Here is an 11,940-nt window from a genome sequence, read left to right on the forward strand (position 1 = left end):
TTCCGGAGCAATACCGCAGTTTCAGGCGTCGTAGTTCCAGGCGACCACGAGTTACTTTAACAGCGCCACCTAACGTCTTGGATGTACCGGAGACTTCAGGTTCTAACTTATTTTAATTGAACATTTTGTACGTATCGAGCAACACAGCGTACGAAAGTAAGACAATTTTAACGTACAAACAGTTACATTGACAAAACACCAAGAAAACAAACATAAACATAGAAAAACGTGAGGTGAGCCTACCTGACAAGTGACATATTTAATTCAGTGTACATACATATTTAAGGCAATGAGACTCTTAAAATAGTGTGCAACCTAAATAAATAAACAAATAAATGTCTGTCATATTTAAAATGTATTTGTCATCTAAACAATGGATATATATTATCATTAAAATCCTTCAAATAAATACATTAATACATTTCGATATGTCTGTGTGAAATTTCATTAAATGTAATAAAAACAAAGGTTATATTCAAAATTTTTGGTTGAAAAAAACCCACCTTTTTTTGGTGTGATGGATATGATGCGTTCCTCTGAATGTCAGATTAAAATGACAAAAATGACATATTATTTAAATAATTTAATCACAGCCACTATCAGAACATGTTTCTTCACATGTTGAAGTAAAACATATCAAAATGTTTCTCAAATTGTGTTTCAAAAAAAAAAAATTTCAACTGCCATGTAGCTTACTAATAGAGGTGACCTATCCTTCAATATGTCTTTTCACAGCAGACGTTTTAGTCTGTTTATAGTAACATAATGGCTCTGAACTGTGAATTTTAAAGCAAGATTTAAAAAGAAAATGTTAGTTCTGTGATGGAGATGACATGAAGTGGTGTAAAAGACCGTCTGTGTTGGAAATGACGTAACAAACCACATTGCTGAACACTTTTCACTTTTATTATCCCCCGACACAAATGAACATCACTTTTGAAACTGCCTTTGTTGTTTAAACTTAAACCAGTATTGCACATTCACTCAGACGGCAGAAAGTTGCTTCTTCTCTGTGCTGAAACCTACAAGCAAGTTCCAAAAGTTGGGCCTGCTGTTGGAAACAATCTTAAAATCTTACAAATTCATATGTTGAAAAGGTAACATATTAAAACGAACATTCATTTAATAGTTCTGCAATGAGTGCTTTGAACATGAAAACAAAATAATTAAAACTTTATTTTAAGTTTAAAATGTTTTAACTCAAAAGGAAAATACACGTCTATATGTATACGTATAGGTATAGTCAATTATCTCACAAAGTCAAACTTGCATATGGATCAAACTGCAGGATTTAGCATAATGTGCCATCTTAAAAGGTGTCAAAAGTATATTGCACCTTTAAGTATGTATTCTATTCTTGTACTTCATGTGTATACATGATATGAATTAGTTATAGGTGTTTTTTGTGTACTTTTTAAAAGATAAAATACAGTATATGTTTATACATACCGTGTTCAGGCCTGGTATCAACATCCTGAGAGAGCTCATCCCAAATGGACAGCCATAAATATGATTGTTTACACCTGGCATGAACATGCATGTGATTGGATCTCACATCAGCGACCAATATACAAATAAACACAAACACCCATCTGGCTGTACAGATGGGTCACAGTCAGTGCATTTACATGCACAGTTTAATCGAGCTAAGGCCGTAGTCCGACTGAGTCAGGCAATCGGAAACTGGGGACAACTTTCCGAGTCGCCCCCATCTTTTTGGGCTTTGAGTACAAGAGACAACCTTTCAAGCTCCGTATTCAGGGCAATAGCTTCAGGTCGGCGTTCTGGCTTCTCATGTAACATTGACTTGATCATTTGGCGCTGCAAAAAATTAATACAAATGAAGATAAAACTGACCAAAGAAAATATAAGTTGGATATAAAATAAAAAACAATCTGGACATTTACCTCTTGAAAAAAATCTGATGTTAACTGTGCGGGGAACTTCTTTCCTCTGGCATCCATGAAGATCTGCATGTTTGTGCAGTAAATACAGGATAAACATCGAAAATGCTTCTGAGACTGAAAAGAAATCTGATACTGGTGTTGAGTCGGCTGGTTTACTGTATTTAAAAAGACTGTATCTGATGTATCTTTATAAAGTCATGTGAGAAACTCTAATAATATTTATGACATGTACATGAACGACTCACGGCTGCTCTTTCAAAGCCAGTGGAGACTTTCCAAAGGAGTTCAAGGTATATCAGCCCCAAAGCGAATATGTCCACCTTTTGGTCATAGATTTTCCCACGCTTGTGCAATAAAAATAGAAATGCAAGATAAAAGATAATAAGCTACACTTTTTATAGGGATGCCATCATATTTTATATAATTCTTCATATATTCATAAATATAGTCATTTACAGGCATTTGGGCACAAGGTAAGAATGCATTTCTAGAAAGCATAAAATGTTGATAATAATCATAATAAAAGCAGGCAAGGTCATCTCACTTGTTCTGGAGCCATGTAGGATATGGTTCCTGTACTTTTAGTTCTCTCCATCAGGTTGTTGTCAATGTCATCAACCTCAGTGGTGACGAGGCCAAAGTCCACAATCTTCACTTCTTTATTCTGTTCAAACATGATGTTGGAAGGCTATGCATTGAAAAGAAAAAAAAAGTAGCATTTAAAACAAATTTACATTAATGAATGTTGTATAATTGTAAAAAGCAGTAGTATAACAATGTGGCAATTGGTTTGCTCACCATTTTTGTCTTCGGAGTAAAAACTAAACTGTAAATATTTAGACAAAATCATTCAAAATACGACAAGATTCAAATGTAATATATCAAAGGTCATTGAAAGTGACTTCAGGTGGAGTTTCCTTCCACATCCAACCTGAATGACGAGGAAACATCACCAATGTTGGTGGAGAAAGCAAGAGTCTGAACTCATCCAGACGTAGTAGACCACATCACCTTGACGTAGCAGTACATAAAATGACCTAATTGTAGAGGCCATGTCCCATTTTATTAGCATTTTCTACTGATTTCTAATTGGTAGATTGTTCAGACGTGTAACTCGGATCAACTGATACAGAAACTTTATAATACTTTAACTCAAAATGCATTTATTTGCACACTGTCCGCACTCTGTGATGATTCCATACAGTTTTAAAACCATCCAACACAGGTCAGTAGAAACACCTGTGATCAGTGACATGAACTTAAATTTCTTCTGGTCAGCCTCGGCCTTTACCATTACAACCCCTGATGTTCAGGAGGAATAAAACCAGAAAATACAAATGAATATATGGCTCCTACAGCCTGTATACAGAGAGTAAAGCCCAAAACATAAAAACAGCTTTTTCTTACCTTTAGATCCCTGTGGATGAGTTTTTTGGAGTGAATGTACTCGACTCCACTGACTATTTGTTTAGCGATGTTGAGACTTTCTTCTCTTTGATTGGAGTCTTGCAGATGTTTTTCATTCCTCTCTGTTATCCAACTTTCCAGTGTTCTGGTGCCACATAACTCCATCTTAATGTATAGGTACATTGGTGATGAATGACTGACGGACCTAACAAATAAAAAACATGGTCAAATAATAAACCTGCAGTATACATATAGTAATACGAGTGTGTTAAACTTACTCAGAAGAGGTGGAACTCTCCACGTCCTGGTACTCTGAATCCTCCTCCCAGCAATTGAAGTATCGTACAATGTTGTTGTGATGAAGGTCTGATAATGCCGTTACCTCTCGCAAAGCTTTTCTGATCGAACATTGCAATGAAATTTCTTGTAACACATCTGTTCTTGAAATGTTGGTGCACTTGAACACACACACACACTATAAAGTCGCACTGTGTATTTGACTTACTCTGTAAACTGGACAACCTTCACAGCATAATAAGTGTCCACCCGTTTTTCTCTCGCCTTGTAGACAAAACCAAAGCCTCCACTGCCAAGACGCGTTATGGAGTCAAATTCTGATCTGAATCTGTAGATTCACAAACAGACAAAGACACATAAATGCCTCGCACACGACTATAAATAGTATTGAAATATCAGTGCATTAAATTGCAGTTTTGATGTACCTTGATTGGGTCGATGTGTTACTCACACCATTTCCCATAATGTTGTTTTTCACAGCAACCTTAGTGAATAAAATAATTGAAAGTTAAACATTTAAAACAAGCAAACAAACAAGGGTAAGATGGGGTAAGATTACATTTACACATTAGACAGATGCTTTAATACAAGGTGATTTACAATCACTTATTGGTATTAAGTCTTGTCTTAATTATGAAAAAAATAAAACCAGACCTGATTTTCCATGTCTGAGTTTGATATATCCATGGACATTACAGAATAACTGTTATCTTCATCCGTTTCCATGTTTTGTATCGACAGCTCTGTTGATTCTCTTTAACAAAACATCGAGAAACATTATTGTCCTTCAGCATTAAACATTATTATCCTTCAGCTTTTCTTACAATAAGCTGTTATAAGTTGGTGCATTACCTTCAGACACATCAAGTTCATCAGCTTTCTATCATTTGCTTTTACATTGTATTTCATTTTAAACTTCTCATGAATAATTGCTCTGCAAGATTTCTGTATGATTATTTTCACAATTGATTATTCTGCCTATTGTTTTATTATTAGTATCATTATTATTATCATGTTTTGTCCACAAACCATATGTTTAACCATATCCAGGTGTTTCTAGGTGACTATGGTGCAATGACAATACAGCTTTCTTTTTTTAAATTAACGAACAATACTATATATGATTGTTGGAATTTTAATTAAAAAGTGATAGCACGTAATTTATTAGACATGTTTTTTTTCCCTCCAGAAACATCTTTCGAAGAACTAGTCAATGACGGCATGTGTCGCAGATACATCCATGAATACTTACACTTTGTCCTGGTCTGGTCCAGCACCGCCCAGGTCCTGATATGACAACTCAGAGCCTGATTGCTGCTCGTAGTCGTTGAGTCGTGACACGCAGTTTTTATTTCCATCCATGATGAAACCGAGTTACAACGACAATAACATGAGCCACGAGAGTCAGAGTGCTTCCTGCAATAATGTCCACCTAAAGAGCAGTTCCTCTTTCTATTCTGTTCATTTTATACCTGTAAGTTGTCCATGTCCGGAGCAACAGCGCAGTGTCAGGCGTCGTAGTTTCAGGCGACCACGAGTTACCTTTACAGCGCCACCTAACGACTCGGATGTACCGGAGACTTCAGTTTCTTGCTTTTGTGTGTTTTTTAATTGAACATTTCGTAGATACAGTGTAACACAACGTACGAAAGTGAGACCATTTTTAACAAACAAACAGTTACATGAACTAAACACATTTAAAAATGACAAAGAAAACAAACAAAGAAATAGAAAAGTGTGGAAAAATGTGAGGTGAGGACAATTTTTATCTATGATTTGTCATGGTACCTGACAAGTGACATATTTAATTCAGTGTACAGTATACATACATATTTAAGGCAATGAGACTCTTAAAATAGAGTGTGCAACCTAAATAAATAAACTAATAAATGTCTGTCATATTTAAAAGGTAATTGTCATCTAAACAATGGAAATATATTATCATTAAAATCCTTCAAATAAATACATTTATACATTTGGATACGTCTCTGTGTGAAATTTCAAAAATGTTTTAAAAACAAAGGTTATATTTTCTCACATTTCTGATTTTAAAAAAAAACAAAAAAAAACACACCCCTTTTTGTGGTGTGATGGAAATGACATCTCCTCTGAATGTCAGATTAAAATGACAAACATTATTTATTATTTAAATAATTTCATCACAGCCACTATCAGAACATGTTTCTACACATGATGTCGAAGTAAACCATATCAAAATGTTTCTCAAAAGATGCGTTAGATCTAAATAGAGGTGACCTATCCTTCAATATGTCTTTTCACAGCGGACATTTTAGTCCGTTTATAGTAACATAATGGCTCTGAACTGTGAACTTTAAAGTAAGATTTAAAAAGAAAATGTTCGTTCTGTGATGGAGATGACATGAAGTGGTGTAAAAGACCGTATGTGTTGGAAATGACGTAACAAACCACATTGATGAACACTGTTCACTTTTATTATCCCCCGACACAAATGAACATCACTTTTGAAACTGCCTTTGTTGTTTAAACTTAAACCAGTATTGCACATTCACTCAGACGGCAGAAAGTTGCTTCTTCTCTGTGCTGAAACCTACAAGCAAGTTCCAAAAGTTGGGCCTGCTGTTGGAAACAATCTTAAAATCTTACAAATTCATGTTGAAAAGGTAACATATTAAAACTAACATTCATTTAATAGTTCTGCAATGAGTGCTTTGAACATGAAAACAAAATTGAAACTTTATTTTAAGTTTAAAATGTTTTAATTCAAAAGGAAAACACAATAAAAAAAGTATATATTTAACCAAGCTAAACCACATAATAATTTTTTACAGTTTAACAAATAGTTTTTGCATTTAGAATATTGCTATATGTATATGTATAGTCAATTATCTCAAACAGTCAAACTTGCATATGGAGCAAAGGTGCATGGCTTTATCCTTCATGATCAAGCGTATATATATCCAAACTGCAGGATCCAGCATCATGTGTCGTCTTCTATTGTTGTACTTTGTGTGTACATGATATAAATTAGTTATAGGTGTTTTGTATACTTTTTTTTTAAAAAAAGTTAAAATACAGTATATGCTTGTACATTTAAATAAAATATCAACAGTTTGGAAATGATGTCCAATAAACACATTCTTGATTTAGCAAAAATGTACCTTGATTTTTTCCCATTTCCATTCCTGTCATGCAGCCAACTCTGCTCTGCTGCCATGTGTTCTCCTGTCACATGACTGATTGGATCTCACATCAGCAACTAATATACAAATATACACTAACATAATATCAGTTTAAGAGGACTCATTCTCTTTTTAACTAGTCTGGCTGTACAGATGGGTCACAGTCAGTGCATTAAAATGCACAGTTTAATTGCGCTAAGGCCAGAGTCCAACTGAGTCAGGGCAATGGACAACTTGCCGAGTAACCCCCTTTTTGGGCACCGAGTGTGAGGGAGAACCTTTCAAGATCCGTTTTCAGGGCAACAGCTTCAGGTCGGAGTTCTGGCTTCATTGACAACATTGACTCGACTATTTCGTGCTGCAAAAAAATTAATACAAATGAAGACAAAACTGACCAAAGTAAATATAAGTTAGATATAAAAAAAACAATCTGAACATTTACCTCAACAAAAAAATCTGATGTAAACTGTGAGGGAAACTTCTTTCCTCTGGCATCCATGAAGATCTGCGTGTTTGTGCAGTAAATACAGGATTAGCGTCAAAAATGCTTCTGAGACTGAAAAGAAATCTGATACTGGTGTTGAGTCGGCTGGTTTACTGTATTTAAAAATACTGTATCTGATGTATCTTTATAAAGTCATGTGAGAAACTTTAATAATATTTATGATATGTACATGAACGACTCACGGCTGCTCTTTCAGAGCCAGTGGAGACTTTCCAAAGGAGTTCAAGGTATATCAGCCCCAACGCGAATATGTCCACCTTGTGGTCATAGATCTTCCCACGCTTGTGTAATAAAATAGAAATGCAAGATTAATAAGTTACTCTTTTTTATAGGGATGTCATCATATTTTATATAATACTTCATATATTCATAAATAAAGTCATTTACCGACATTTGAAATTTATATAAAAATCTATATTTTATGTGTGTGTTGAGTTTTAGACACAAGATTAAATGTTTAGCATCCTCACATAAGGGTGAAATATGAAGTATTAAAAGATAAGAATCCATTTCTAGAAAGCATAGTATAATAATCATAATAAAAGCATGCAAGGTCATCTCACTTGTTCTGGAGCCATGTAGGATATGGTTCCTGTACTTTTAGTTCTCTCCATCAGGTTGTCATTGTCATCAGCCTCAGCGGTGACGAGGCCAAAGTCCACAATCTTCACTTTATTCTGTCCAAACATGATGTTGGAAGGCTATGCATTGAAAAGAAGAAAAGCATTTAAAACAAATTAACATTAATTGTAAAAGCAGCTGACTGCTGTCAGAAATTTGGGGGTTATTGAAAGTGATGGGCGAAGACGGTTGATGTTGCGTAGATGGTAGTAGGCTGACCCAGTAGTGTAATAGACGTGTGTTTGGAATGAGAGAGTGCCATCAAGGACGACAACCAGACTCTTAACCTGTAGGGAGGGGAAAACAGAGGAGTTATCGATGGGGATGGTGAAACTTGGAGTGTTGGTGAGAGTGGATTTGGAACCTATGAAGAGAACCTCGGTTTTGTCACTGTTGAGTTTCAGCAAATTGGAAGAGAACCAGGTTTTGATTTCTTGTAAACAGTTACAGAAGGAGGAGAGCGGGAAGGTAGAGGTGGGTTTGGAAGAAAGGTAGAGCTGGGTGTCGTCTGCATAACAGTGGAAGTGGATATTGAATTTACGGAAGATCTGACCAAGGGGGAGGAGATAGATGATGAACAGGATGGAGCCAAGTACAGAGCTTTGGGGAACACCAGAGGAGAGGGGAGATGGTTGGGATGTGAAGATTTTCAACTGGATGAAATGAGTGCGGCCAGAGAGATAGGATTTAAACCACTCTGAGATGCCAATAGATGCTAGTCTGTCGAGGAGGGTGGTATGGGAGATTGTGTCTAAGGCCGCACTCCGATCGAGGAGGATGAGGATGGATAATAGTCCGGAGTCAGCAGCCAAAGTCAAATTGTAGAGGCCAAGTCCCATTTTATTAGCATTTTCTACTGATTACTAATTGGTAGATTGTTCAGACGTGTAACTCGGATCAACTGATACCGAAACTTTATTATACTTTAACTCAAAATGCATTTAAATGCACACTGTCCGCACTCTGTGATGATTCCATACAGTTTTAAAACCATCCAACACAGGTCTTCCGAGCAGAGACAATAGAAACACCTGTGATCAGTGACATGAACTTAAATTTCTTCTGGTCAGCCTCGGCCTACCATTACAACCCCTGATGTTCAAGAGGAATAAAACCAGAAAATACAAATGAATATATGGCTCCTACAGCCTGTATACAGAGAGTAAAGCCCAAAACATAAAAACAGCTTTTTCTTACCTTTAGATCCCTGTGGATGAGTTTTTTGGAGTGAATGTACTCGACTCCACTGACTATTTGTAGAGCGATGTTTAGACTTTCTTCTCTTCGTTTGGAGTCTTGCAGATGTTTTTCATTCCTCTCTGTTATCCAGCTTTCCAGTGTTCTGGTGTCACATAATTCCATCTTAATGTACAGGTACATTGGTGATGAATGACTGACGGACCTAACAAAGAAAAACGTGGTCAAATAATAAACCTGCCGTATAAGTACAGTAATATGAGTGTTTTAAACTTACTCAAAAGAGGTGGAACGCTCCACAGAAGTGTCGTCCTGGTACTCTAAATCCTCCTCCCAGCAATTGAAGTATCGTACAATGTTGTCGTGTTGAAGGTTTGATAATGCCGTTACCTCTCGCAAAGCTTTTCTGATCAAACATTTAAATGGAATTTTTTGTAACACATCTGTTCTTGAAATATTGGTGCACTTGAACACACACACTATAAAGTCGCACCGTGTATTTGACTTACTCTGTAAACTGGACAACCTTCACAGCATAATAAGTGTCCACCCGTTTTTCTCTCGCCTTGTGGAGAGAACCAAAGCCTCCACTGCCAAGATGCGTTATGGAGTCAAATTCTGATCTGAATCTGTAGATTCACAAACAGACAAAGACACATAAATGCCTCGCACACGACTATAAATAGTATTGAAATATCAGCGCATTAAATTGCCGTTTTGATGTACCTCGATTGGGTCGATGTGTTACTCACACCATTTCCCATAATGTTGTTTTTCACAGCAACCTTAGTGAAAAAAATAAATGAAAGTTAAACATTTTAAAACAAACAAGGGTAAGATGGGGTAAGATTACATTTACACATTAGACAGATGCTTTAATACAAGGTGATTTACAATTGCTTATTGGTATTACATTTACATGAAGTCTTGAAAAAAATAAAACCAGACCTGATTTTCCATGTCTGAGTTTGACATATCCATTACAGAATCACTGTAATCTTCATCAGTTTCCATGATTTGTATCGATGTCTCTGTAGATTCTCTTTAACAAAACATCGAGAAACATCATTATCCTTCAGCATTAAATATTATTATCATCCTTCAGCTTTATACAATAAGCTGTAATAAGTTGGTGCATTACTTTCAGACACACCAAGCTCTGTGCCGACACATTAGCTTTCTTGACAGATTCAGCAGATTCAATCTGCTTTTCCATTTTATTTAATTGTAAACTTCTCATGAATAACTGCTCTTTAAGTTTTCAGTACAATTATTTTAAAAATTGATTATTCTGCTTATTATTTTATCGATCCATAAAATGTCAGAAAACGTTGAAAAATGTTGATATGTGTTCTCTGTTCTGTTCTGTGTTTACGTTATCATTTTCTGGGTGGTTTTGTGCATTATACATCCTATATCTGTTAATCAATGTAGTGAGTTGTGAGTTAAGCACACAGCTGAGGGTTTTTTTCTCAGCATCCCCTGCTGAGAATATGTTCCCGCGGTTATGTGTCTGTGACTTTGTGTGCGCGCGCTGCTCTGCTCACAGCTGTGTGTTTGTGTCGCTGTAAACGTCGTAAAAGTCGCACGTATCATACTCGCCTCTATAAAGGACTTTATCAAAGCCTTATATAAAATCAACAATGATGATGATAATACTATTAAAACAAACACAGCATCCATGTCGGAATAGTGTCGGTATCCAGGAATCGGATGGATCGGTTCATCCTGATTGACAACACAGCTTTCTTTTTTCAAATGAACGGAAAATACTGTATATGATTATTGGATTTTGATTAAAAAGTGATCGAACGTAATTTATTACACATGTTTGTTTCCCTCCAGGAACATGTTTCAAAGTATTAATCAGTGATGGTATGTGTCGCAGATATAGTCCATGAATAATACTTACACCTCGTCATGGTCTGGTCCATCACAGCCCAGGTCCTGATATGACAGCACAGAGCGTGACTCGTTGAGTCGTGATACGCAGTTTTTATTTCCATCCATTATAAATGAAACCAAGTTAAAACTCCTGTCACAAAAAAAAGTTCAGCCACACAAGTGATTCCTTCTTCTGTCTCCTCTCAATGCTGTTTACACTGAGTCACTACTTCCCTACTCACTTTTCCCGCTTTTTTTTTCATACCTGTACTTTTCGATGTATCCAGACATGGATACAAAACAGCGCCACCTAACGACTTGGATGTACCAGAGACTGCAGTTTCTACCTTTTTTTCACAACGCATTAAAGTAAGAGTTTAACATGCAGTTAGATTAACTAAAACAAAAAAAGACAAAACATACACAAAATAATCAAATTATTCAAAAGAAATTATATACATATATATATATTAAATGATTTGCAGTTTCTCAGTGCATTCCTGGAAGTGCATTATCAAGTTAAGGGTTATTACACCTAATTAACTCATTAAGCGACTTAGTTCTAAAGGTTTATTCCAGCTAGTGATAAAGTTGCATGCGGGGTAACTAACTTATTATCAAACAATTAAATAAAAAAAATTGACAAGATGGTCAAGAGTACTCCATCTGATATAAAACATAACTACTTCACTGGTCATCATAATTTTTTATATGGTTCCTTCACGTATATTCCCCAATATAATTTCACTATATATGTTGTTTGAAAACTCAAATTCCCCAATTCACTAACTGTTTTACTCTGAAGACGTTTGAAAAAAGCATAAATGTAGGCACATGTACTGTACATCTTGATCATTTTAATGGATTAACCCAGAAACTTGTCATGTACACCCTGGCAGTGAGCCATGGGCCCCTGGGGATCACTAGACCCCCTCCCCCCCACTTAAGAATCATGTTTATT

The 11,940-nt window shown here is 35.9% G+C and overlaps 2 protein-coding genes across 3 annotated transcripts; both read right to left on the reverse strand.

Annotated features, from left to right (window-relative positions):
* Positions 1 to 1,198: 1,198 nt before the first annotated feature.
* On the reverse strand, positions 1,199 to 5,059 carry LOC310934069 (interferon-induced, double-stranded RNA-activated protein kinase-like). Of its 2 annotated transcripts, none has more exons than XM_083897696.1 (10): positions 4,864 to 5,059; positions 4,266 to 4,365; positions 4,037 to 4,095; positions 3,820 to 3,939; positions 3,593 to 3,712; positions 3,315 to 3,510; positions 2,452 to 2,595; positions 2,153 to 2,251; positions 1,908 to 1,970; positions 1,199 to 1,821 (listed from the first exon to the last, which is right to left on the reverse strand). In XM_083897696.1, exons 1-10 carry the CDS (start codon positions 4,971 to 4,973, stop codon positions 1,669 to 1,671), a joined length of 1,164 nt encoding a protein of 387 aa, XP_083753822.1. In that variant the 5' UTR covers positions 4,974 to 5,059; the 3' UTR covers positions 1,199 to 1,668. The 2 variants fall into 2 exon arrangements, with proteins under 2 accessions (XP_083753822.1, XP_083753821.1); XM_083897695.1 differs by having other exon boundaries at positions 3,315 to 3,519.
* Positions 5,060 to 7,831: 2,772 nt separating this feature from the next.
* On the reverse strand, positions 7,832 to 11,270 carry LOC310933804 (interferon-induced, double-stranded RNA-activated protein kinase-like; the record flags this gene model as incomplete). The annotated part of the gene is made up of 5 exons (XM_083897374.1): positions 7,832 to 7,978; positions 9,096 to 9,300; positions 9,373 to 9,501; positions 9,605 to 9,724; positions 11,245 to 11,270. 5 exons carry the CDS (start codon positions 11,268 to 11,270, stop codon positions 7,832 to 7,834), a joined length of 627 nt encoding a protein of 208 aa, XP_083753500.1.
* Between the last annotated feature and the right edge of the window lie 670 nt (positions 11,271 to 11,940).

The sequence above is a fragment of the Microchirus variegatus genome (genome assembly GCF_963457635.1).
Source record: "Microchirus variegatus genome assembly, chromosome: 11".
Classification (NCBI taxonomy): Eukaryota; Metazoa; Chordata; class Actinopteri; order Pleuronectiformes; family Soleidae; genus Microchirus; species Microchirus variegatus.

Excerpts from the sequence above, each read along its gene's own strand:
- LOC310934069 (XM_083897695.1), bottom strand. The coding sequence starts at position 4,973 with ATGGATGGAAATAAAAACTGCGTGTCACGACTCAACGACTACGAGCAG. Across the intron at positions 3,520-3,592 it reads GAGAGTTCCACCTCTTCTGA|GTCCGTCAGTCATTCATCAC; the intron begins GTAAGTTTAACA and ends TTTATTTGTTAG. Across the intron at positions 2,252-2,451 it reads CCTACATGGCTCCAGAACAA|CGTGGGAAAATCTATGACCA; the intron begins GTGAGATGACCT and ends TTATTGCACAAG.